At 40.8% G+C, this 27,900-nt stretch overlaps 1 protein-coding gene across 1 annotated transcript in view; it reads right to left on the bottom strand.

Moving 5' to 3' along the window:
- Window positions 1–116: 116 nt before the first annotated feature.
- The window catches only part of PLEKHG1 (pleckstrin homology and RhoGEF domain containing G1), a 139,681-nt gene continuing 111,897 nt past the window's right edge, over window positions 117–27,900 (bottom strand). Inside the window, exons 6-20 of the mRNA XM_082307977.1 lie at window positions 26,878–26,947; window positions 19,450–19,496; window positions 18,786–18,936; window positions 17,652–17,783; window positions 15,116–15,298; window positions 14,932–15,027; window positions 14,731–14,817; window positions 12,367–12,400; window positions 11,254–11,349; window positions 10,051–10,089; window positions 9,542–9,564; window positions 8,464–8,682; window positions 6,784–6,900; window positions 4,274–5,948; window positions 117–3,307 (exon numbers count right to left, since the gene is read on the bottom strand). Coding sequence (XP_082164103.1) covers window positions 2,205–3,307; window positions 4,274–5,948; window positions 6,784–6,900; window positions 8,464–8,682; window positions 9,542–9,564; window positions 10,051–10,089; window positions 11,254–11,349; window positions 12,367–12,400; window positions 14,731–14,817; window positions 14,932–15,027; window positions 15,116–15,298; window positions 17,652–17,783; window positions 18,786–18,936; window positions 19,450–19,496; window positions 26,878–26,947 — 4,072 coding nt within the window. The 3' untranslated portion in view covers window positions 117–2,204. The remainder of the gene's footprint in view (window positions 3,308–4,273; window positions 5,949–6,783; window positions 6,901–8,463; window positions 8,683–9,541; window positions 9,565–10,050; window positions 10,090–11,253; window positions 11,350–12,366; window positions 12,401–14,730; window positions 14,818–14,931; window positions 15,028–15,115; window positions 15,299–17,651; window positions 17,784–18,785; window positions 18,937–19,449; window positions 19,497–26,877; window positions 26,948–27,900) is intronic.

Below are 27,900 nucleotides of genomic sequence, written 5' to 3'. Positions count from 1 at the left end.
CACCTACCACCGGCAGAAACCGCCATCTCCCTCCTCCCCGACCCCAATGAACGGAACCCAAAGCTTTGGCATACTCAACGTTTATTAAAAATAGTATGAAATGGTCCCTGGGAGAAGTTACACGCTAGTAGAAGTCCCTTTTTCTGTTTGTTTGTTTATTTTTGTTTTCTGTTGGTTCCCCCCCCAACTCCACCGATTGCATGAGATGCGAGTTAAACAGCATTCCCCTAGCCGTTTAAACAAATCTAGACGCGCGTGGGTAAAGCACAGATTTAACTTCTATTCGTATTTACAATACTTTACAAGCTATATTAAATAAATACGGGCTCTGCTACGGCATCTTAAATATGTACAACATTATTTCTCAGTCGGATTTTACCAGATGCGGGTCCTATCACAGCGGATGCGCTGACTGTAACAAGTATCCCTGTGGTATGAGCTAGTAAGTACCATGACCAACCAGCCCTCCAAATAACAATTCCTAGCCAATGCAAGATACGTGCGGTAAATAATTTAATCCGTTCTAACAAATTCAAGTCCTTAAATCTTAGTCTACAAGTCATTAGCTGTACACTGATTGATAACTTCAGGTTTTCCTCACGGTAACCAATGCAGTAAATAGTCGGCCCTTCTGGAAGTACAGTGCTCTGTAGCCGAGGGGAGTGATACGTGGGTAGTAAAAATAGCACTTCAATTAAACTCCTTTATTTAGTGATATGTTTAAGTCGGTACTGGCTTTATCCACATGATCTGAAGAATTTAAGCACCAAAAAAGAACAACAGTCACACAAGATGATCAGTGTAGACATATTTAGGCTTTCCTTTAGGTACAATGTTCTCAAGTAACAGAATCCAAAGCTGTGCAACAACGATGACAAAGGGGAGTAAATGTGCATCGTATTGGAAAGCCTGTTCTTGTTGTGAATGGCAGCATTTATTCTATACATTTGCAAAAGAATGGAATGTATTCTCATTTTTAAGCTACTTTCATTGTACATAGATTGGACTAGATTCAGCCCTGGCTGGTTTAGAAAATACATATTTTACCCCTCTCTGCCAGGAAAGATCATTTTCTACTATGGCAGATACACTCCCTGCGAAAGGCAGCTTGTAACTCAACCAGCAGTATCGCTGAAACACCCTGTGGGCCAAACGTGCTGCAGGATTGATACCTCACCCGAGCATCTGGGCAAGCCCCGTTTTCTCTCGGGGTTACTGCCTTTGGGACTCTGAATACATGAATACCCTGCAGGCCGCTGCGTATAAAGCACAGCTACTTGGCAAATTCACACCCAGTGGCTTTCCACTGCTGGGCTCTGTGCTACAAGATACTCAAAATTTTGCCTGCATGTCACAAACAGCACGATCACCGGAGGTACCGCACCCAGTCAAGTCATCTTCACAAGCAGCAGAGCTCCCCTTCTACTGCCCAAAACACCCTCCAGGCAAAGACTGCATCACATCCACAGGTTCACATAAAAAGCTGCCACTGCCCATCCTCTGCCTACTATGCAGCTACAGAAAGTAGAGAAGGCTTCAGACACAGAGATATTAGTCTGGCATCCCTCACAAGCACTAGGACTAGATTTTGTTTAAAACATAAGAAGCCTGTTCCAAAGTAATGTAGCATATGCATTGGTCCCACACACTTGGAATCTGTCTGACGAAAAGTAACGTGCAAAAAGTATGTGCAATTGCACACGTAGCATGTTGGTGTGATTACCAGAACCCTGCTCAGAAATCTGCACAGTCACAGGAGCAGCTGCTCAGCTAAATGCTCCCATATGTAACCAGGTAATCATGTGGGTATTTTGGACGCAGAACACTGGTCACCAACTCAAAAGTCCAAACACTAAGGTTTCCAACACAATAAAATGGTTTAAGAATCAAATGGCATCATGCCTGGTTTGATGGTAAGAATCAAAGGGTATCACATCTAACAAGAGAAGAGATGCAAAGGTTAAATAGGAGATGAGAAGTCCACGTGCACTACGGAGCGAGACCCCAGACAGTGCACGTGTGGCCTTTTTACTTCCAGGGTTCTAAACCATTTTAAAAAAAGATACATTTCACATCTATTTACAATATTACTGTGGTACAATGCCTGATTGTGTAATATTATGGAAATACACGATGCCAGTACTGACTGTCCTAGTATATACTCTGTCACGGTAAGGCAGTACAGCTAGAAATTACTGGAAGCATCAAGCAAAGCTACTTGAACTGAGACACTGAAACTTTTCCCTTAAAGACTGGACAATGTTCTGCTGATTCGGAGATGGTACTCTCCACAGGTAGTCATTCAGTTTATCCGAATCACTATATGCAGTCAGATACGGGGTAAGCACGTGTTTGCTGCTGGTGGACTTTGCAGGAGCACAAGAGACAGTTTTGCCGCAGAGCGTTTCAGAAGGAGCAGCATCTGCGTTACGCAGTTTAGGTTCCAATTTCCTTGTTTGGTTCTGAGAAGTCTCCAGGTCAGATCCCTCATCTTCAGACTTTATTTCAACATAGTCATCATCATCCCCTTCTCCTCCTTCAGTATCTTTGAAATTAGAAAAATAGTTTTGAGTGGCCATCTGTGCCGTCAGAGGGGAGGCCCTGTTCACTCTCAGGACTTTTTGAGAATCCTGCAGAATCATATCTGAACAGTTTTCAGGGATCTGCTTTCTGGTATCAGGCCCTGTACATCCTGAAGCAAAACCCAGCGTTTGATGGCTGTTGAATCGGAAGTTCCTATTCGAATGGAGCTTTTTCTTGTCCATTTCATTAGGATATACGATTGATTCTCCAGACCTGTTGACCACAACTGAGGAAGATGACTGCGACCTGCTGTATGCCTGTGGTTTTACATTAGTTACTCTTCTCCCAAGGGAGTTATAGATGTGATCTTGATATAAATTTTCTTTGTTCGGTTGGCTTATAATGGCGCTCCACCTCTGCGCGGGGACGTGCAAATGGTTAGAAATCTGAAGAGAAGGCACCGAGCCAGCTGACGGCAACTGCCTTGAATTGCTTTTTGTACCAGCTTCTGTATACGAGCTCTTGGACATTGGGTCTTGGGATTCAGGCCATGGAGAGAAGTCGGCCAGCTCACCGTTACTGTACGTAGAATTCAAAAGCCAATCTTCTGCTCTTGAGCATTCACTGGCAGCCTGGGAACGGGGAGGAGACACAGCCACAGGCGTGGAAAACCTGCCGGCTGATGGCTCCTGAGGGGTGGTCCAGACTTCCTTTTGGACCTTAGGTGAACTTTCTCTAAAGACAATTTGGTCATAAAGCTGGGAATATTCAGCTATTCTGGCACCTAGAAAGGAGAGAGAATTAACTTAGCAGAGGCTAGCAATCCATTCGAATGAGTTGCGTGAAAATTTAAAAATCCCCAAACGCATCCCCAGTCCCCTTATATCCCCAATACAAGGTCAAGAGAAAAGTTTACAGCTGTGTCAATATCTTCAGTGGAGAGCCGTGCGTTGCATTGCATTCCAGTTCATCGTATTGAAAAAAAGCAGCATAAAATGTCTTGCAACAGTGAACAGTCATGCAGGACACAATGTAGCACACGGTTCCAATAATACCCTGCTTGTTTCATGTTAAATGGAAAAGAACATTCTGAAAATGGCCTGGTAAATAAGATATTTAGGGACTTTTATAAATATCACAAGAAGGCAAGAATGACACTCTAATGCGTGGAGTCCACTGGCTCCACATCTCCAATTTGCTTCAATTGACTATGGACAAAAATAGTTCCAAAGCTGTTGCATATCCACGACTTTGCACATTCATTAGAAAGAGCAGGAAGACCAGCTCTTTCTTATCTGACCCCATGCCTTATGCTTATAAGCGTGATGTGAATGGTACCTGAGCAAATCTACATGACTTGTTAGAAGGTGAACATACCTGAAAATACACCTTCTTAGTCAAACTCTGAAGATCACACTATTAAAGGAAATTACTGCTTTTCTGTAAAGAGGCCAAGAGTGCTCCAGGCCTAAGTTCTATTTCCAGCCTAGGCTGAATTGATCTTTCCTGCCACTACCCCACTATTTATTCCCAATTTTGTCAAGTAACAACAAGAATTTATTGCGATATAAAGGACTATTCATGTTAGAAGCAGTCTAACATGAAAATTCATTTCAGTAGTAACACAGAAAATACAATACTGATACTCAACTAGCAAGGTGGGGGAAATTCATCATCTTCCAATTCACTACACAACTTTCACTGAAAGTTACTAAAGAAATATATCTGTACAGAAATATTTTTGACATACCAATAGCAGGTCCACCTTGTTTCTTCTCCTCCAGAATGGCAGCAAGATCTTTGTGTTTCAGTTTCTGTTGTCTGCTAGCTGGCTGTTCCTGCTCTGGACTTTTAACTTTCAAAAGCTGGTTAGCCTTCTTAATTTTTTGACTGTACTGCCTTGCCATCATAAAAACTCTGTTCTTTGTTTTATCCACAACAGCCAAGTCATTTTCCATCCCCTCCGTATGCGCATTGGACAGAACACTATTGGCAGATTCGTACGGGCTATCCACAAAAGGCATCTCACTGGAGAATGAAGATCTGTTCAGACTCATAAAAGAGTGCTCTTTGCACGGTGTAGTGTCTTCAAGCCTGAGATTAGCCTCGCTTAAGGTGGCAGCCCTAGGCTTCACAGTTTTAGGGAAAACAGGAGTTTCTGGCAGAGACAGAGTAGACAGTGAGTACTCTACGTCTTTACTCAGTTCAGGTGTGCTACCAGCATGCAACCTTTCCTGCATATCATCTTTACAAACAGGAAAGGCTGCAAGGAGACGGTCTCTTGTCTTTTCCTCATTCTTCTTGATGTAGTTCTCCAGGTCATTCCAAATCTCATCTACTTCCTCCGAGAGTTTATCTGCTGCAGACTTATGGGAGAGCGAATCCGAGTTGGAGGAGCTATCTACTAAGCTCAAATAGTCATTGTCAACAGGAACACGATGGTAAGGACTTTCATCTTCACTGAACTGGAGACTCTCTTCAGAAACAAACTGCCGTAGACTGTCAGAACATGCAAAGTCTTTTTCCAGGCCCAGAAAACTCCGCCTTTTAGAGCGTTTTAAGGAGTCACATTTAAAGTTTAATAGTGGTGTTTCTGGAAGCACTATGGTGTCATAGATGTTGTCTTCAACGATCCTGAGCTCATCCAAACTTGAAGTAGGTGCTTCTCTACTGAGTAGTATCTCATCCCTACTAGCACGAATGGAGGCTCTGTTTTGATTTGCTGTCCTCTTTTTGGAGGGTGAATCTAAGCTGCTTGTGTTTTCAGCCTCGTAGAGGGAGTCTCTAGCAGATCTCTGGGGACCACGGTCTGTCTCCTCCCTTCTTGTCAGACCCATCAGCTTTAAGTCTTCATAGCTGATATTATCATAAACATGTTCAATATCATCGATGGTCAGCTCCTCTGAAGATTCGGGATACGCATTCATACTGCTCACCTCTGCTCTCTTCACTTCCCTTCGAGAACTGTGCTCCCCCATTTTATACCTTGCACTGGCTGGACACGTGTTACTTTCACCAGCACTACTGGCCCGCCTAACAATTTTGTGACGAGTGGGGCTGGAAGTCTCATTTTGATGCACTACCCCCAAATGCCAGCTGCATGGCCGCCCAGAAGAACCCCTCCTTTCTCCACCAACAGCTGAGCTAGCGTTGGATGTAGACACTGATGGTACAAACATCTGATAATCATCTTCATCGTCTTCATTCTCATAAGGTGGGCGCCGGCTGGGAAACAATGCCTGCCTGATCTGATGGTCAGTCCAGATGTTTCTGACAGAGGTACTTCCTCCCAGGATATTCATGATCAGCGAGTTGCTCTGGGGTGTGCCAAATTGTCTAGGGGACTGTGGCTGTCTAGCTGTGCAGGAAAATGGAAGATCAGTATTCACCTGGGCTGACTCTTCATCTGAAGGGTCCTTGGAGCTCTGTGGAAATTTGAAATATGCAGGTAACGTTAGCCTTTCCCCTGCAATTACACAGCGATTCCCTCCATTCACAGAAGTGCCGTAGCACCAGCATGTCCCGCAGCAGAGAGTCAGGTGGAGATGGGCAGGGTGAGCAGGCTCCTCACTAGAGAGCCAGGGAGCCAAGGTGGCAATGCCAGACTACTTTGCCTCCTAATCCTTACCATCACTCAGAGTTCACTCTTGGCATTTAATAACATCTTACTTCAAATACGAGACACTGGCTTATGTTAATGCATGAGTAATTAAAGGCAAATTTGGTCGGCAGGAGTTAGATTAAACCTTTTATGCTAACTCTGCAGTTTCACAGCTGGATTAAGCTAATCTGACTCTGGGCTTGTGCCAAAAGTTTTGTTCTCCTCCCTTTCCCCTTGCCTATAACCCTAGCAGAAAGGTATGTTATGCTCTCTAGCACATGCCACTGAAAATTTCATTTTCTTTTTGGAGTAAGTGTTCATCCAGCTCAACTAGCAGATCTAATTTACAGCAAGGTCACATGCCTGCTAATGCTAACACGAAGGATGCTGTAGACATTCCTGGCCAGAGGTTGGGAAAGAGAGCGAAAGATAATTCCTTTTGGCTTAAGTTAACACCGATTTGTTTGGTTAGTCGTGTTTTTTGGTCCTGCCCCAAAAAGAATAGTCTTTCCTCATAGAGATAAATATTTCAATGATATGAATATTAATACATGACATAAACAGAAGATGACTTATCTCTCTACCTAGGAAAAACACAGATTTCTTTGACATACCTATGATACATAGCAAAATAGAAGTAAAAAAAAAAAACTATATACCTGCGTTTCACATTTGTTGAGGTTAACACTTCTCCGTTTTTCAACATTTTCAGCAGCCTGACTATTAAGTCTTTTTCTTCCCCCTTTTGATTTCTGCAGTGAGTTTTGCTGCACTCCCTGTGATTTAAAAGAAGAGAGTAAGGCAGGGGTAATAAAATCTACAGTTCTTTGTACTATCTTGTTCAGAAGAATTACTAGCAGCTAGAACAGGCCGGGTATCCACACCGGGAGGGCAAAATGCTCATGAGTAGTCAGAGCACTGCCACAAGAATGATTCAGAGCCTGGGAAAACTTTCTTTACAACAACCAATTAAATGATATCAAGTCAAAAGGCGTCGAAAGCAGAATCTGTGTATAAAAATATACATGTAAAAGAATAAATAGAAATTGGACAAGGGCAAGGAGTTAATCTCACAGCCAAAGTTACAATGGAAGAAGGTGGTCACACAAAAATTCAACTTTCAAAGGTTTTTTTTTTGGTTTTAAAAAGGAGAGGGAATAGTCTCACTTGCAGTCTTGAAAACCAGAAAGAGTCTAAACTAAAAAATATGCGATCATCCAACTTCCCAGAAAAAAAAAAAAAAGAAAGAAAACAAAACAAACCAAAAAACAACAAAGAGAAGGACAGAATGTTATGTGTTGGGCAGTGCCCAAATTAACTCAAAATGAAGGGCATGCATGGTGGGAACGGGGGGGGGGGGGGGGGGGGAACCTAAGAAGGTATTGTTGCCACACCTAGGATTAAACACTAAGCTATTATTATACGTATTTATAGTGGTATTCTTTTGCACTTACTCATTCTTTTGTACTTATGTCAGGAAGAGGGAGAATTACAAGACACTGCACTACACTGATATGAGATACTATTTTATCAAAGATTTACAATGCAAATAGTGTAATTTCAAAGAGGAAATGCACAGCAAGCTTCAAAAAGAATTTCAATAATAGGTTTTGGATAGTTCACAAAATAAATGGACCACACAAGGATATGACCTCAGCATCAACTAAACCAAGCAAACTGAAAATCTAGATTCGTTAATACAGTCACATTTCAAAGCTGGGGTTTTAATCTTTCAGAAGTACTACATATGTGTGGCAACATCATGCAGAGTAGGGAAAACTACCACCTGGGCAGCAGTAACAGATAAAGATTCTCATTTTCAGAAATCCTACTTACAACTTTTCATATTAAAGTTCACGTATTCCTAGCTATTGCTAGCAGCTCACAGGTCAAGAACCATCACATCACATGTGGCAGTGCCTGAATCTTAACTTAATATTCAGGTCCTTGCTTTGGAGACCTGAAGGCACTATCTCTGCATGTGGCCTAGAAAGGTTTCTTTCACAGCATCAGCTGGAGAAGCAAGGAAAGGTCAGTTGTGCGCAACAGGTAAAACCAATAGCTTTCTGTCAGAACTAGGCTTGAGGACTGCAAAGGACTAAGTAAAATCTCTTTCAAGCAGTGGGGATTTCTTCCTCTACATAGGGGCTAATTTTACACCTTCTCTGTTAAAATACAAGAGAGTGTGTGTGATGTCTAAATAAAAATATTTCTAAGGAGAGAAAGTTGTAAACAATTGTAACATATTCCTGCCTCCTTGCTGTTTTACAGATCATTTTAATCCCTCCTCCATCCTCCCCAGGAAAAAAGGATTTTATTTTTTCCCCTCTTTTTCCTACTTGTTCAGATTCTTCTTCATCATCAGCATCAATCTGTTCCGTGGCAGAAGTCTGAAGATTTTCATCCTGATCGCTGCTGTAGGCTGGCTCAATGGACTCTTGAAATGGGCTCTCCAGCCCACTGGGTTCCAATGGAACCTTCTTCCTAGAATTCAGCAGGGCTTCATTTGATCCTAGTTTGGTGGCTTGAGATAATAGGGCTCCTTCAATACTGATCCGCTTAAAAAAAACACCACAAAACTTTGATTAGAAGTTTATAGAGATCATATATTTTAGTAAGACACTGTTTTACATCGGACATATAGGCAATGTTTAAGCTAGGTTCAGTTAGCTGCACTGAAATGAGATTTATAAAGAAATAAGTAAAACAATCGGTACTTTTCATAGAATATTTAGAACTGAAAAAAATATATGCAAAAACCCCCACCCCAGTCACGGGCTTCAGTGTTATGGCATCCCAGTGAAGTCATATCTAATGTACCCTGTTTGTAAATCTTCCGCACACACCGACTTTAAATTCCATCCCAAATAAAACCTTAGGACCTGAAATTCAACATGAGACTTTCAAATTGCACTGGGAACTTCATTACAAATTCTTACAGAAAATGTAAAAATTAGAAATGCTCATTTCCATCCGCTTAAGCTGTTTCTGCTGTGTTTGGTCATATATCATGATCTATATACACGATGTATCTGTCAGAATAAGCCAAAACTTTCCAGTCTTATGTAATAAATAAAAAGACATCATGCTCCAAAGAATAAACACCATCTTTATACACAGCACTTCTGTGATTGTAGTGGTATTTTTAAGTACCCTATAGCATTAGTAATTGATTGTACTGTACACAAACTACAATATATGGATCAATTGTTTTTTCTTTATTGGATATTCCTGAAATAGTTAGCTGTATTTCTATTGCTTTCATTCCAGTAATCTTATTGGAGATGCTAAACAACATTTATGGTTTTGTTTCCGTTCTTAAAATCAACACAACAAAGAAGACTGAGATTCTACAGTAAATACTGTGCTCCAAGTCATTTGAATGTGCTAAAACAAGAAATATAAGAAATGGCTTACCTTCTGCATATCTGGACTTATATCTGAAAACAGAAATACATACTTCATCATAAGTGAATAATCAAACCGGTGTCAGTCTATGCCCATTTTAATGCTACACTAGTATCCCAACTACTAATTCCCCAAAGGGGGTTAAATGCAGCAGCAATTGAGCAAACAGATTATAAGGTCTCTGATAAAACAGAGACAGCATCAGTTGTCTTTACCACATCTTTACCACAGTTCCACTTGAGGTCCTGATTTTGCAACACTGATACGACATGAGCCAGCTACTCACAATGGCCAAGACTCTGTGTGTTCAGTTGCCAGTTGCTAGGATGTTTACTGGACCGGGACCCAAGTGTGGAAAAGCAGACATTAGATTTAAACACTAACATTTTGTTTTCTTTGCACACTTCTTCCTCCTCCCCTTCCCTCCATGTATTCAGGGAAGGTTATAGGAGAAAAGGATCCATCTTTACATGTTCTACAAAGCACTGGGTCAATACACAGTAGACGAAGTAGCTTACCGTTTGACTTCAAAACTTTATGGACTCTAGATGAGGGTTCTGAAAAAGACAACAACATGTTTAAGCACTCCAGCATCCCAAAGAAAGCTATCGGCATCCTGGCCGACTTTTTATAACACAGATAGCAAAATTTAAGTTTCTGAGCCCATGCAGGGAAGCCAGATTTTCATTTCTTAATCGCCCAATTTCCTCACAAAAAAGTATTTGTTGAAGTGTCAAACCTACAGCTGTTACCAAAGAACATATATGTTTCTTAATGCAATAGCAGCTGCACTCCATACAACAAGCCACACGTAAATTTTTATCCCCTGTTAAAATTCCTGCTTTCAAAAGACTTGGTCATCTCTGTTATTGCTCTAAGTTGCTGGAGGTTTCCTATTAGAAATATGTATGAGGTACCAAGAGCTTAGCAGGGCTTTGAAAGTGTAAGTAGCTGAACGTTACATAGGAGGCCATTTGATCAGTGTTTTGTATTATTCCTTTTACAGGCAGAGCAGCACCAATGCAATCCTTCACCTCAGAAACAAAGATGCCTGAAAAGTAATTTAAACTCGATTGTTTTGCAGACATAAATGCTGCTGTATGATAAATCACTACATCAATACTCTCATGAACTTTAAGTCATTTCCAATACACGATGTTACACACTTCAAATTGGAAAGGTCTTTAAGTAGCTGAAGAGGGGAACACAGTGACTGCAATATGAAGTTACCCAACTACACAGACACTGGTAGTGCCTTCAAGAGGAAACTAACAGTAATTATGGATGTATGTTTGAGCTAGGAGGGGAAAAAAAACCAAAGTCAGCATAACCGCCTCTCAAATCTCTATTATCCATAAGGCAGATGTTACACTAAGTAAAGATAGTAATCATGTTTTGAAATAACAAGCCTGTCATAATCAGGATGGAACCACTTCTGAGACAGTAATTATCTGGGAGGTGGTGGTGTTGAAATGTCAGATTTTAATAATGTGACTGGCTTTCCTGCATATGCATTCTTTTATCCATTAGAAAGTACCAACTGTTCTTTATGCATCCACCATTAGGAATGCGTACCCATGAAATTAAGAGATACTGCACCATGTTAAATCTCTATGGAGTGCAGGTTAAAGACCAATTCTATGTGCCCAGCCTCACCTAACCCTAAACAACCCTGCTTGTCTTTCCTTTTGTCATCTTAAGTGGTAAAGAAGTTTATTCACCTGATTTCCTTCTCACTCTGTGAGGAGCCGTGCCTTCCTTAGGCTGGTACGATGATTTCATTTCTCCCTCAGGGCTATAGTGGAAGCCTGGGTGATCTGCGGAACAAGCAGAGGCAAAAGGAATGAGAGAGTGACAAAGTTGTCACTTCACACAGCTCAGCAGCTCTCTTCAGAGTGCCATCGTCCCTTTGTGACTGATACAGTGGCACTTCAGCAGAGCCTGAAGCAACACAAGCAAGATACGCTGCTGTTGGGTAGCTGTTAACCACCCAGCCATGGAAAAGCTTTGCCCATTTAGTTGTGCCTTGCTCCAGATGGCTAACCCAGCAACATCTATCCACCATCATCGTGTGTGTTTGCCAGTTTCTCAGTCAGGGCCTTCCTGACCAATTCTCTACAACAACTACGTAAACAAATAGCAAGCCTGCTTTACTCCAAGACTTCCTCAGCGTTTATATTGTAGGACTATTGTTCTCATTTCCCTACACTGCTAGGGATCACTGGCAACACGAAGAGCTAACGCAGCTTGCTCCAGCAATGGCAGCAAGCAGAAGATGCAACAGCAGGGACCGTGCAGATGGGACTGCACTCAGAGCACAGACATCAGCATCACAGGTGCTTTCTAATGCTTACTCCTGGGACACACACAGGTACACTCTTCGGATACAAGCACAAGCCTCGCTGTCCTACAGCTGCAGGTTTGACAGCACAAAGAAGTCATAACACTGCTACGTACTTTTTCAAGCTGCGTTTGCTTATTGCTAGCCCTTCGGTGGGTACTAGCCAGAAAGAGTTTATGCTACAACCCAGGAAAGATCATATATTTAGTCAGTGTGGAGTTACCAAAAGAGAGCGGCCAGTGTTTACAGAAGGTCTTATCTGCCTCTTCCTTGCTTATCATAAGACATCACTTATTGGTTGCAGATGGGTCAGCCCAATGCCTACAGAGCTCCACAGGGTCTACACCCAATTTTGGGTTTTCCAGCAAGGTCATAATTCAAGGAACATGAGCCTGGCCTTCTTCCATCTCAGATGAAACCAACAGTTAAAGCCAAACTTTTGAAGATGGTTTTATTCATTTTTTAAAACAAAAGTGAAAAAGAACAAACTTACGTATGGCATCCATTTCTAGAATTGCCTGTTTGGCCTGGAAGAGAAAAAGTAACAAATAAAGAAGTTAAACTGTAAGTAGAGGGACAAATTACGTTGCGTATTACAGACAGTAGTGAGTTTATATGTAAACAACACCAAGTTCAATTTTTGAACTAATAAATATGGTTAGCAGCGTTATTTTCTGTCCTTCTCTCTGAGTTGGACACGTTACGTATGCGAAGAAGAATTTTGCTGGCAAGAGCTTACCAGAGATTATCTTTAGGGCTTCACACAAAAACCTGCTGTTGACTGCACCCAGCAGCTCTGCTTTGCCTGCCCACCTCCCTTCTGGCAGTGCAAGGGGAGGAGCGTGTACCTATGGCACCCACTGGTGTGAGGAATTTCTGGAGGATGTAGTGACAGCACATCTGACCGCAAAAACTACTTTGGCTTCTAAGACAGGGGCTGTGCTGTTCTGAGATCATGCTACACACACCGGGTCACCTCCATGGAGACTCAAACCTCCAGAGATCTCTCTGCAAGTCCCAGAATTTAGAGCTGTCGATACGTGTCTCCATATTCTGCTGGGAACGGCATAAAACTGGCCCTATCATCTGGGAATCACTTTTTTTTTGTGATTCATAGAACATTTCCTCCCTAAAAATCAAATAGTTTAACTCTTTTATTATTTTTCAGCTCTGAATTCGTTGGCACAGAGAATGCTATCAACCTTGCTTCCTTTAAGAGTTTCCTTGAGGAACAGTTATTTTAAAAAAAAAAAAAAAAAAAAAAATCGTTTGGTTTAAGTAAGATTGAACCAGGATAAAAAGCGTCTCATGATTGCTTAAAATTTGTCACATTTTTTAATAGGAAAAATAATCTGGATGTTTTATCAAGCATATCAGCTAATAAGTAAGAAAATAAACTAAAATAAAATGGTCTACGTAACCTGCTTGCCCTTCTACAGGTGCAGTTCTGTTATTTTCCACCAGGCGTCACATGCGGACTACTATTAAATCCTCCAAAAGCTGGGTAGAGAGAAGTCTCATAACTAGCAACTACGGCTTTGTCAAAAATAAAGTTTAAAAAAAACTGTGCAGACAACCTCAGAGATTTATTTGGTTGGACTTTTCCTTTCTCAAGTGAAATTATTTCTCTGAACAGAAAACAGCATTATATTTTTGGTTACATGTTTTTTCCACAGATAAAAAAAAGTCCAATAAGAAGTAAGAAAAAAATCTTGATACAAAAGCTGAGGTCATGCTGTAGTATTTTTTTTTTTTTTTACAACCTAATAAACTGCAATGAGTATTTACATTGTAAGCATGGATACTAGCATAAACATTATACCTTTGATAAACTCTGTCAATAAAAAGATAGGAAGAGAATTAGTAATAGCAACTGCTAGGGCTTTTTTCTCCCATAATTCTCTTTTTGTTGAACTGTTGAAAATGAGAGTACAGCACCGTGTACATCAGTCACAGGTAACATTTTTTAGCCATTACAGCACAAAACTCAGTGAAAAAAAAGTCAGGTAAACTGATCAGTGAAACTAAAAAAAAAAAAGCAGTAAACTCAGTGGAAAAAAAATAATCAGAAAAAGATCCTGCTTCCACATGAGTCAGTGACTGCTGTATCATGGCAAGAGTTAACTAGGATTAACACCCTTTGAGAGGTGCAATATGTTACATTGGGAAACATCACCTGGAGCTCTAAGACAGGATTTCGTAAATAAAAGGACCAGGTTTCCCTACTCCAGGACATTACAGCTATGAGTATGGTATCTGTGCCTCATTTTCTCTGGCATAAAGCTTGCCAGCTATCTCACCAAAAAGGGCCTAGATGTCCCAGCTAAGGATGCAGGGTTCAGGATGGGTGTGTGTATTTGGAAAGTGAAGCATGCACTGCCAATGGCTTCACTGCTATGATATCTAACGAAGACAGATTAAAATTAGCTCAGCAATGTCTACACATGCTGCAATTAGTGCACCTCAGTGTTGTGCAGACAGGCAGTATCAAGCTAAGGTATGCTCTTATAGTCAAGCATTCTGACATTGCATCTCTGTTACTCATGTCTTAGCGGGCAAATCCTAATTGGGACAGCAATGCTGCTAACCCAGTTAAATTCTTCTACTCCTGCACCAAGCCCTGTAGATGCTTATAGTGGAACTTTATCATTAATTCTGAGGAACTTTTAAAGACATAAGGAAAAAAACATGTTAATTAACCTCCTGGAGTCTAAACTTTCTGTAAATCGCCATGCATCTTGCAGCTAATAAGATTGCTTTAAGTTAGTACACATACAGGGAGGTGGTTTATGGGTTTCGGTTTTTTGTTTGTTTGGTTTTTTTTTTTTTTTTTTTTTTTTTTTAATTTAATTTTTACCTTGGCAGGAATTTTAGCAGGATGATTTTCTAGAATTAACCTCTTCAAGTGAAGAATCCAAAGGCGCTTGTCTTGCTGTGACTTTGCCTGATAAAAAAGTTGTAGCACCATGAGAAAATGCCTTACTGCACTATGCAGGGTCAGGAATAGCATATGGTCATCAGTCAGGTTACCCAGTGGGCAAGGAGGTTTCTGTCATACCTGGACAGTATGTTGCATCTTGGGATTTTTGTAGTGGAAGACGCTAAAGCTAAGTGGTTCCTTTGGTATTACTTCAACAAGCATCAGGTTCCCACACTGCAACAAAGAGAGGCAACGATGTGAACCACGGAGTAGTTCTGGGGAGACCCAGAGACAGCACATTACCACCTACTCTCTGACATACCAGTATGTGAGCTTTGTATACAAACATTTCATCTCTCTTCTTTGTAATTAGCAGCAGCTTGTCAAAGAGGAACAACGTGCGCTCATTTTTGGCTCGCTGAATGCGAAATGTTCCTTCTAATACCAGCTCCCCGTAACTTGTGAGGTCTGGCCCTTTCCAGTTAGTGAGCAAACTCTGTATCTCCTGCAACAGATCAAAGAAGAATAACCAACATTCATTTCAGAGACCTTACTGAAATGAAGACTCAAACAACCTGCTGAGGCCATTCCCACTCTCCTGTATAACATTCAGCATCCAACAGTGGAAAGCAGCCATACACCAGTACTGAGGTTGCTAGGTTATGTGCAACATTGCAGCCAGGTGCTCGGAGGCCTATTGCTAAGCCCAGACTAAAACATGCCCTCGAGAGTACTGGATACTGCCTCTGCGTGCACCCAGCAACAAGCCCTGAGCTTCCTAGAGCAGCCTGTAATGAAAGAGCACAATCTCATCTCCCTGGACTTGCAGAGATGGAAAATGATCTGTAATTCAGTCATCAGTCTCTCTCGTGCCTGCTCCCTTCTCCCCTCTATGTTCCTAACCAATCCCTCTTAACATTTCCCTCTCACCCTGGGTATCCTCCTGAACTTGTGTGGTCGCCCACTGAACGAATTATAATTCCGTGTCCATGTCCCATAGGCCCATCACGGAAGACACTTCTGTGAGGTGCTCAGGTTGAAGAGATGTTTCTCAGAAAACTAAAGGACCAGAAGTGATTTGGCCAACTGATCATTTGAAGGTGAATATTTATTTCTATTTTTAATGATTTGTACACACACCATAGATATTTCTCACCTTATTTATTACTTAAGAAAAAAAAGGCTGGAGAAACATCTAAGAACATCTTCACAAGCCTGTGTCACTTAGCTATGGCTATTCTTGTTTCCTTTAGTTGCTCGTTTTTTCTGTCAGTGGCAATGACATAGGACTTCGGCATGGGACAGCAAATTCTAAAAGCAGACTAAACCTTAGCTAGGGAAATCTTTAAAAACATCCATTGGACTTTAAACCTGGCAGCATTAGCAAAGCAGGGACAGATTTCCTCATCCTAGGCTGCTCTCTCTAGGACATTACACTGTAATACAGCATTCAGCTAGAAAACATCTCAGTACATTTGAAGCACAAATGCAGCCTAGAGCATTCACAGGAAGAAAACCCCAAAGCAGCACACTGTGGACTAAATACAAGGCTGTTATAAAAAAAAAATTAAACGTAACAAATGAAAAAAGTTGCATTTCATCAGCTCTCTCCAAGAATTTGTAAATAAGTCAGGGTACAGCACAGGGATCAAGCCCACCAGTGTTGAGGGAGACTTCGCGCAGGAGCTGCTGTCGCAGTGCTTTCAGCATTACAAACCAAATGGCAGTGTGATAGCCCACAGAAGACCTATCCTTATGGCTGCAGAAACGGAGTGTATTTTTTTAAAGGGTAACTATGAACATAAACATTTTCCACAACCCCATACATTTGCCAGCTGAGCTCAATAAATTAAAAAAAATAATGCTTTTTTTTTCCAAAAACATTTAACCCTCTTCATTGCCAAATATTACTGATTATCATTACTCAGATTTATAGTAGACTGTTGTTAAAAGTCATTAGCATGCATTTCCAGCAATGTGTGGCAAAGGTCACACTGCTGCAGGCAAGACATTATCAAACATAACCCTATTCTCCCTACATGTAAACAACAAGAACAAAAAAAAACCCACAAAAAACGAGGGCCAATGAGTTGCATTTATGTTAAAAAGGAAAAAAGGGACAAAGAGCAAAATGACGTAGATTTCTGGAATGGTATAAGCCTACTACTCCCTTTTATAAACTAAAAAATCCTTCCCATTTTCTTAAAGCAATATAAATACTGCTGATGAAAATGTAACATAAAATTGTGATTCACTGGGAAGTTTGAAACAGAATGAAAGACCTGTAAGAAGTCTACAACAGAACTTGCCCTCGATGTCAAAAGTTACTCAGGGTGTAGCTTTTGTTTTCTCCTCAAAAATTCTTCATTTGAAGTGAAGTTAACCTTTTTCTAACTATCATGTTTCTAGGTTTATAATTTTCACAAAGCAACTGATAACAAGTCTTCAAAAGCCCAAGAGGAAAGTACTTAAACAAGAAGCACAAGAAACGCCTCAAAACAAAATTAATAAGCACAAAGGGGAGAAATCGGAAACCACAGGATTTCTGACAAAGCCATGCCCTAGGGTTGTACAGCAGTGCTGTACAATTGAAGGAAAGGAAGAAAGAAAAGTTATCTTAAGTTCCATATTACTGCAAAATAAATGCTTTACAGGATGCTGCTTCTGGGGTAGAGATGTCTGAGATTTTCCTGCAGCAGCTATGACCATGACTTCTAAGATCAAGCAGCCACAGGCATACTCAACAGGAGTCTAAATTATGACTAAGATTAAAAGAAAAGATAAACTAAAAATGTTAATGGCATATATATTGACAAAAACAGCTCACAAAGACCCATAAAATCTCTCTGGGAACTCACTTGGAGCCTGATGGCATGTTCATGCTTCCTCTTCATGTCATTTATATGCCATGCCACTCTCTGCATTGTATCTATGGCATCCAGCACCACATCATAGCCCTCAGTGTCCTTGTCAAGGTGGTTTTCTATTTCCTAGGACAGGGGGGAAAAAAAAGTCCTATTATTTCTAAATTAATTTCCCCAGCCGGACGCAATACTATGTTTTTATCCGTACTATTTTGTCTTTGCATTGTGATCACTCAAATGTAACGTTCCTGCCTTTGTTACTATTTCATGTTGTAATCAATTTGATTAACGCAAGATGACTAACAAAGCCAAGCCTTTACGGTCAGTTTAGCAGCAACTATACTTGCAGCAGCCGATGTGAGCAGAGAGGCACAGAAAGAGCACAGCACGCTCACAGGAGACCTTCTCAGACAGCGTTTAATGGCTTTCTTAAAACGCAGAACATATCTACACAGTTACAAAACCCTGATGGAATTACACTAGGCATTACTTTACAGTTGGAGAGCAGAAAAGCACCAGACATTTTAAATAAGGATCAGTGTCTTTACACTTCACTAGAACATGACTCTCTAATAGTAAACATATGTGGAAAATGTTAACAATAAAGCAGGAATTTCCGAAACTTGCTTAACTCAATTCACTGAATATGGAAATAGTTTCCACTTCCTCAGTCATTCATCTCCGCAGAATTCTTACCAGTTGGGGTGTTTATATGTATTTAGTCCTTCTTTCAACCACCCCCAGCATTGCAACATGTGGAAAAATGCTGTTTTTCATTGGAACAATAAATTTGTATACTAAAGTGTTTAATCATGACAAGAATCTTCCAAACAACTTCAGAATTACAGAGCAGGTTTGTTTTTTTTTTTTAAAAAAAAGCTGATTACTGGATGCACAGACTGATTCAATGCATCTAAAACAACTACCATAAATTCCCCACTCCAAATATATGCATATGCTGTGAAGTGACGAAGACAGAAAGAGTCTCCATATGTAGAAATCCAACACCCTGAAAAAAAGAGCATTTAAGGAAAGCTAGAACCTTTCTAACTGTCAAGCCTTGTACCAGAGGCAGGAACTTCGACGTGCAGCAGCCCTAAACTAAATACATTTCTAATGGGTGCTTACGTGCAAAAGCAGGTGGTACTTGAGGATGCGCTGGACAGGTTTCAAGAGATAGGAGCCCAGGGGCAGAGAATGTTGCAGTGCTTCTTGCCGCTCTCTGAAGAACTTGGCCAGTGCCTTGTTCCTCATGCACTCTGTCAACACAGCCACCGACCTGGAAACATCAACACATAGCTTTAAGACACACTGTCTCCCTAAGTCTGTAAGTAAAGTCAAGAATTGGTTTTTTTTATTCCCTTGTAAAAGGGGGCAGCAGGTTCCTAATCCAATCACTGCTGTTTCTGCTGGGGTTTTTTAAGTTATCTTGTGAATTCAGTTATGTTTTCCCGTGACACGCAACCACTCTCTCTTATTGGGAATTATATATTTGGAGCACTGCAGATATAAGACCATCATTTTCTGAAGGAGGATAATAGCAACAAATGAGAAGAACAGTCAAAACAAAGCTTCAGATGAGCATATTTCATTTTTTGTGGGTTGTTTTTTTTGTGTTTTGTTTTGTTTTTGTTTTTTTTTTTAATTTTAATTCTTTTTTACAAAAAAGGTAAACTCCTTAACGTTCCTCCAATTTGGGAGGGGGAAAAGCTGATTTTTTTGTAGAGCCTGTAACTTGCATTACACAAACTGGCCAAGGGACAAATGAAGAAAAGGAACCCAGAATTCTTACCTTGGGTAGTTGGTGCAGTACTGCGTATATATGTGGAAATCTTCACTCTACATGGGGAGGAAAAGTTTACATACATTCAGATTTTGTCAAACTAGCAGCTAACGTGTGCAAGATAAAGATGATGACATCAAGACAACGCCTCCTCCAGTTCCTGATCAATGAATTCTCTACTTTCACTGTGACAGTCCTAACAGTACCAGAGACCTATTCATTGAATTTCATTTTTTTGGCATGAGATTTTTCCTTTACTTGAAGGAAAAAACCAAGGAAACCTACACAGAGACAAAACAAATGGCTTTACAACAGAGATTCCAAGGTCCTTTATGGCAATCTATGCATCTAAAAAAAAACCCCAAAAACCAGACAAAAAAAAAAAACCAACCACCAACCACCACACTCCCCCCTTCAAACAGTTGATTTGCACATACCTAGTTCTTTGTGTGCTAAAGCACACACCTGCTTACCGGGAGAAGTAAGTTTTGCAGGTTATGTTCAGTGGCAATCTTCAAACAACTATAAGTACTTTCACCTTTGAGCACAGTCTAAGTGTGAAAATTAGAAGCCACAAAAGTGATTTTTTTTTTTTTTTTTAAGTAAATTATGACTCTGTGAAAGCAATCCGTTATTACCCAAACAAGTTGTAACTAGATTTAGGTGGGCTTCCACACTTGCCTGTCACAGTGAAATTGCTCACACTTAACGCTGACAAGCTGCTCAAAGCAAAAGCCTCAGTTTCATTCCTTTCCTCCTTGGTCTAAGATTTTTTTCTTAATCACTACCATTTAATCCTATGGAAGAACAGGTTTCCAGAAACATTCCCACGTGCTTTAAGTTCACACCTGCCTATCAACTTTTATCCCAAATAATATGCCATTTCTGCAGCTTGCTGGAGCCTAAAGACTAAGAAAGCACTGCAGAACAGCAAAGCGCTCCCCAAATCAATTACTTTTTCTTTCCTGAGCCCTAGACCGATAAAAAGCAATCCTCTGGTAGCAAACAAGACCCCAGTTTCCACTAGAAGCATCTCCAGAACGGACTCTGGCACTCTGCAGCACAATAGCTGTGCTCCGCGAGGGGTAGTCTCCCAGGGGTAGCCGCTGGTGAATGGCGAGACCAAATATCTGTCTCCACAGAAAGCAACAGTGCTCCGCCGAGCAACACCCCTTGGGGAGAGGGTTGACGCAGGCTGTGGCTTTTCTTTCTCATTGTTGGTTGTTTTTTTTTTATTTATTTTTTGGCCATTCATCAGAAAGAGCCAGCTCAGGCAGTACCCTTCCCATTTCCAACAGCACTGCTCCCTTCCCCTTCTCGCAGGGGTAAAGCAGGTTGTGCCATTCATTTCTCCACCGAGCAGCGAGTCATAAGGACCCCGTATAAAGTAAGATGCTACTCCACATGAGTACAAGTCATTGCAGTTCATTTCAGTATTTCTTACCAGATTTCAATATTAACTGTTCTGGAAAAAACAAAACAAAACAAAACTAACTCAAGCAAACTTCTAATAAATGTTTCTCTAGGGGACTGTGATCCCCATTTACTCACTAGTGGGCTGTAAGCTTATTAAACTGCTCTTCTCTTAGAAACCAACCAACCAACTAAATGTAGTCTTGATACAAATACAGTTAAATGATTTAGCTTGGTTTTTCACGCTTGGCCTAATTTTGTTGTTGCAGCTAGTTTTTACAGCAGCGTACGTACACCCTGTATCCACACCCAGAGACAGCGAGCTCGTGTCATAGCCTGTCCATGTCCACGCTTGGGACCTCCCACCACAGCTCCAAACCCTCTCTGCTCAAAACGAAAAATTAACAAACCTCAGAGCGCTGCAGACATTACACTGTGTAATTTTCTACGGCAATCACTTCCAAACTAGCTAGCACTCATAATAAGTCAGGGTGCTTAAGAGAGAGCATTAGGATGGAATTCAGTATGATGAAAGAAGGTGATTTACTTTATATATGTATATATTAATACAAGGTTTTCGTTTAGGGACTTTTTGCTATAAATTGTAATATATTCCCATGGCTACAATCACAGAATAATGCAATTTATAGAACTACTTCATAAGCAAAGTGCAGAACATTTTGTGCCAATTGTTTTTAAATATATATATATTCTAGTCATAAATATAGTCACATGATTGTTCTGCTTCTCAAACAAAAAAGAAAGGAATACATGGTGTGAAATTTTAACAAATGAAAGCATTATCCGTAAAACACACAAGGCCAAACATTTCAGGGTTTCAGAGTGGACTGAGTTCACATTCCCCACAAAATCAAAAGCAAGTCTGAAAGCTCCAGGAGCCTTTTCACACTCTTCCACTTCAGGTTTTGTTTTGGATTTTTTGGGCAAGGGTAGGGTGTGGTTTGTGTTTTTTTGGTTGTTTTTGTTGGTTTGGTTTGGTTAGGTTTTGTTTTGTTTTTTAACACAAGGTCAAAACTATTTTCAATGGCATTTTTAGTTTTAAAAGAATGTTAGTCTGGCTATTATCCAGAACAACTTGTATTAAAAAAAAAAAAAAAAATTAGTTCCTTATGCCCTTAACACCTCTAGAAACTTTAAGAATGGTTTCACAATCATCCCTGCTTTCTGAACAGACAAGACTCCAAATTTCATACGGCACTTACATATGTACACGCTTCATTGCACCACAGCTCATTTCAAACGAAACCATCAGAGAGCCTTTACGTTTACCAAGCTATGCGAGCATACTGCCAGTGGAAAGTCAATTACATATATTTTGCCTCCAGAATGAGACTGTTGATATGCATTCAAACTTAAAAAGCTGGTATGAATCAACATCATACACCTTGCCGAGGCATCAGCAGGATTCACGTGAACACGTTGGGAGAGTAGCCAAGAGAGCCACTTCTTCCAAGAGAGGCTCTTCCTAAGCCTGAGTAAGGAAGCCGCGTTACTCGGGATGGCTGTTCTCCCACCGCCCGCCTGGGTACCCAGCACCTCTGCCTGGTCAAAGGAGGGATCTTTGGTTCAGATGCCCAGCTGGTCTTCTCTACTTCACAGCAGACTCCCCAGAGCGAGCACTGTGTTACCAGGCGCATGTCAGGGCACAAGCCCTGCAGGCTAAAGCCAATGCTATGAACTAGAAGAAGCAACGGAAAAGCCAGGACTAAGATAGATGTAATATATTTCTATCAATACTTTCACACTGCAAGCAAGACACCAGCTATGCTCATCAGGATTTCTTTGGACAGTCTTATCCTTACTCAGCTTGAAAATAATTTTGTTCACCTCAACTGTCTTCAAACCAGATTAAAAAATTATCTCTGCAGGGAGACTGGAATCGTTCCAGAGATCTTTTTTAATCTGGGGGCCCAAAGCTGGTGTGGTAGATGGTGCAAAAACTGAGACCCCAGCCGAGAGTTCATCCGCACTGACTACAAGTCACCCTGAAGAGCAAAGCCAAGCACAAGAAGATCCCAGCTACACTTAGCTCGTCCCCCCGCTGCCGAATCAATTCACCGTGCATCTCCTCCTCGTGAAGTGCCAAACGCATGGCTACAGCCTCGATCGTCTCTCAACTCTTGGTGCACTGTGCTATTTTATAGCCATAAAAGGCACTTCAAAAGAAAATGGAGACTGAGAAAATGAGCTGAGTCAGAGCGTAAGCTCAAGCCAATTGTCTGGATCACCTCCTCATTAATGAGATGCTAGATTACAGTAATTCTCCCTTTCCCCTTGGTTAAGCTGTCGGTGTGTCTTTCAGAAAACACATGTTCCGAAGTTCTGGGGTGCTGACTGAGAAGAGCGACGTGCCAGAATTAAGCTCTCCTTTACAGCAACTCACTTAAATGTAAACATGTGGAATACTGAAGTCAATCTTCTGATTAACATTGGCATCATTACTATGAAAACGAAAGACTGAGTTGGCGAGAAAACACATAAACAAACTTTTATGTGAATAATTAGGCTATAGCTAAGCTTGCACTGGAACCCTTTTACCAGCCTCCGATTAGTTACCAGCAAAATGTCTCCAAGACATTTAATGTACTAGAGTTAATACAGTTCCTCTAGACAAAGAGGCAGGACCAGAGCTGGTAGAAACTAAACTAGTACACCACCAGTACCCTCAGCGGCAGGTTATTTCCATGCAGCAGCCGTTCGACACTGTTTAAACAAATACCCATCCCCACCATCCGCATCTTGGGGCAGAAAGGTAAAGGCAGCAATTCATGACCGGACAGCAGGTTTTTAAAAAGCATGGTTTTCTGCATTTGTGTCTATATTTGCCTGTGGGTTATTAATGAATTAAAATATCTGGAAGCAGAGGGATTTCACACACTGTTGTAAGTTGTTAGTAAATATTTCTGTTTATATAAAGTCACAGCTTTGCATGGTTATTTTATCTGTTAGTGCGTTTTACGCTCAGCAGTAGCCAGAATACTGGTGTGTTATCAACACCTTTCTAGCTACCAATACAAAGCACAGCACTATGAGGGCTGCTATGAGGAGAATTAACTCCATCTCAGCCAGACCAAATATATATGTTACCAAGTAGTTTACACTAAAGACATCTTGCTGAAGTCTGTTAACAAATAAAAGCTGCCATTTTAAGAGCTATTTACTTTGGGCACTCAGCACAAGAAATGTTAAGATAAAGATTCAAATCCACAATTATGAGTTTTTGTTCACAGTGCGCTAATGTGATTTGATAATCCTGACTCTATTTCCCTTAAAAGTAAAAGTTGCAAGGCTGTTTACTACTCAAGCATGAAAGCTATACACAGCAAACACAGTGATGCCTGATTGTGTGAGGGAAGTACAAAATGCTGTACAGCAAATTTTATTGAGCAAAACCAAATAACGAAGTCAAGTTCAAAGAAACAGTCCATCAAACATGGTCCAGACTAGACCTTACAAAATGAAGCTCCCTAGATGTTTTCACGAATATCAAACACTCTAGTTTCAACAAGCTCCAGAGTTACTTTAACCACAACTGTTCTGTTATACATGCAAACCAACTTTGTGTCATTTCACATGAATCCTGAAGAAAGAAATGGCTATTACTTTATGCACTTCACAAAATGCAAAAAGCACACACAGTACCTATAGTGGAAACTTGATTAAACATTTACATTCCCAACAACTACAGTATTCACAGCTGAACCAGTAGGGTGAAAAAAAGGGCACTAGAGCCAGAGCTCGTGTAACCTAAGCACAGTTCCACTGGAAGCATTAAAGAAGCTCCAGCGGAGCTACATCCATTAGCTAAGGCTGTGAGCTATGACTTCAGCGTGATATTATCCCCATGCTTAACTCACAGTGAAGATCTAGCACGCTCGAAGCAATCAAACAATAAATGGCCAAAGTCCCGTAAGACTTGAAGGACTGCATAGTGCCAAAAAAGGCAATTTCCACTACTCAATGCTGGGAAGATACAAGCAACCAAGAATGGACAACTGGAGTCTGTTAAGACAGTCAGCAGTTGCTGTAATGACATCTTCATGGCCAAAACCAGAACTGTGGGGTATTTTGGTATTGTTTGATTTTGCTTTTAAGTGTTTGCACTTGTCTGGATGAAGCTAAAAAATGCTCATTAAGATGGCAATCTCTAGCAATTTCTGAGCCATCAGGCAGTTGCCTGCCAATAATACAAATGCTAAAAGCATTTGACAAGGGAACAAAAAGCACAAGCAATGATATGCAGATGGATTTTGGAACCAATGGCCAGAAAGTCTACCAGACAACTCCTTTCAGCTGGCCAATATCAATGAGAGCGCAACTTTTTCCTGGACTTGCTATTATCACTTGCACCACCTCTGTTTCATGTCCCAGCCAGGAGCAGTCCCAGCAGTCCCAGCTATAGGCAAGCAATACAGCAGAAAGATCTACCAGCTCCAAACTGTGGTATCAATGTAACAAATGTCCTGAAGGCCTCACAATTGGCCTTCACTGCATGGGCACTCTGCTGACTTATGCTCAACTTCTTGTCTGCCAGGACCACAGATCGTTCTCTGCTAAGCTGTTTCCTAGTCAGCCAGACCCGCTGTGCACATGGGGTTATTCCGTTCCTGAAGCAGGACTTTGCGCTTGCCCTTATCCCATTCTCTCTCCTTCAATTCAGTATAGGCTATTTGGAGCAATAACAACATGCCATAAACCCCACTGCAATGGGGCAAAAATACATCCTACTTTTGTAGTAGCAGTGCCAACACCAAGATCTCTCAGTGCTTACAAAGATCAATTGCTAAATAAGTAACAGCTTTCTCAAACTCAAGCAAGTGATCCAGTGAAATGGAAGCACTAAGCTGGTATCATCACTCCCCTTTCCAATAAAATCCCTTGTATCACAACAGTGGCAAAAAATAGAGTGGTCCAGTTAATTCTAAATCCTTGTGTTAGACCTCTTATGTTGAATGCTTGGTGCTGGCAATACTGAGTTCACGACAAAACCTAAAACATGACAGTTTTGTCGGTTTGGGGTTTTTTTTGTTTATTTTTTTTGTTTTTTAATGGACACAGGCAAACACAGCTATAGAGAGATTATCCAAATTTAACGAACTACATGCCCCTCTTCCATTCCTCTTCCTCCAGAAATATCACGGAGATGGCATTATTTCTTAAAACATTTGGGCTCTACAGATTCAAGGCATATGTAGGTTCTCTGGTGAAGTCTGAAGTGAACTAGAGTCATCTGTAGCCCAAATTACTTAATCTCTTGTTGTCCTACCCATTATAGCCATTCCCCTTCTCCCTGACTGGCTCTCCGGGTCTCCTACAATGAAGGACACCTACTTTGGTTCCCTGTATTTCTCCTGTACCTAACAACTTCTCCATATTTTTTGGCTCCAGAATTGCTCAACAGAGTATAGAAGTCAGATCAATATTCAGAAAATTAAAAGTATTTCAGAGAGAACAAGATTTGAATCTCTAGGCTAGACTTTGGGCCACCGCCCTTTAAAAAGAAAAGCTATAGCTGCTGGATTCAGGAAAAAATGCACCTCAGAAAACAATATGGTCACAAGCATGTTAAGGTGATTGCCTTTTCTAAAAATGCAGCCAAGTTGTATTCTCTAGTTGTTTTTAAGCTGACAAGGCATAACTGGAGTACCACTTCATCTCTTACATTAAAAAAGGAGGAAAAAAAAAAAAAAAAAAGAATCCCTGTAATACTCCACAAAAAAAAAAGATCTAAAAATGAACTCTAGATCAACAGCTCCACCAATTCAGATATACTTATTGAAGAATATAACACCTTTTTCTTGATTTTTTAAAACGCAAATTAGAGGCATATCCCTACCACCTAGTAAGAGAAATTCCTTCCCTTTCCCTAGATTTGCTAACTTTACTTGGTTGAAGTCACACAAGCTGTCCGAATCAGGTCTCAAAAGCTAATAAATTAATCTTACTCCCCCATATCACTCTGCAGCTGGTGTTGCGCTGCAGACTCCTGCAGTAGCCACTTACCTTGGAAACAAAACAGTCTGCTATCGCCACAGGATCATTTTCACAGTTTTCCAAATCTTGTAGAAGTTCACTAAAAGAAAGAACAGGAAAAGGAAAGACAATTATGGCACATCTTGGAATAGGCACACCTGTATATTTGGAGCCAGACAGTGCTTCATCATTCATGGCAGTGATGCCCAAATCACTTACAATGCAGGGAGTCCTAAAAAGGGAACGAGAACCCCTTTGATGCCCCTCTTCCCCCTAGATGTATAGCCGCTGGGTTTTTTTGTTTGGAGGCAGAGGAGCACTCCAAGAAAGTCGTATTCCCACATACTTAAAAATTCAAGTCATCAAAATGACCACAGATTGCTGATCTCCTAAGCAAAGCTGAGCCCCTTCCTTCAGACTGACAGCTCTTCTGCGGTACTCACAGTGTAGTCAGACAGTTGTGTAGCTTGTGTAACAACAAACACAATTTAAAACTAACAAAATTTAAGAGATATTGAAGCACATGCCCTGTCCTATAAAGACTTTATATGTTCTAGGAGCTCTGCTTGACTGAGGGAGATGAGGAGCTGGTCTGAAAAACACAGATGAGAACCAGGTATGTATTACACATACAAGAAGAATGGTAATAAGCTCACTCAGGAAAATTTGTCTAGCTTTAGTGGGTCTCTTCACTGAAGAAAAATGATTAACCTGGAAAAAGTTTTCTGGGAGGGAATATATAAATTCTACATGCATAAAAATAAAACCTTACTGAGAGGATTTTATATTTTTGACATGCCAAGCAGGAAATGAATTCATTATAACACGAGCAAAGCAATAAGGGAGCATGTTCACTGTTGTATGAAACTCAGTTCTCGAAAGCCAATTCAGTGAAAGAAAGAGTTCAAGCAGAAGAAGAAAACCTCAAAGGTGCCTGCTTGATCCAAATAGTCTTTAGTCTCACTAAGAGATGTACTCAGAAAAAAAGAGAAAAGAAACCAAGTTTTCTGCCAAATTGTTCTCTGATAGAACTTTCTTTTTTTTTCCCCTCCT

This window comes from Platalea leucorodia (genome assembly GCF_965183815.1).
Source record: "Platalea leucorodia genome assembly, chromosome: 3".
NCBI classification, from domain to species: Eukaryota; Metazoa; Chordata; class Aves; order Pelecaniformes; family Threskiornithidae; genus Platalea; species Platalea leucorodia.
This window is presented reverse-complemented; position numbering and strand designations above follow the sequence as displayed.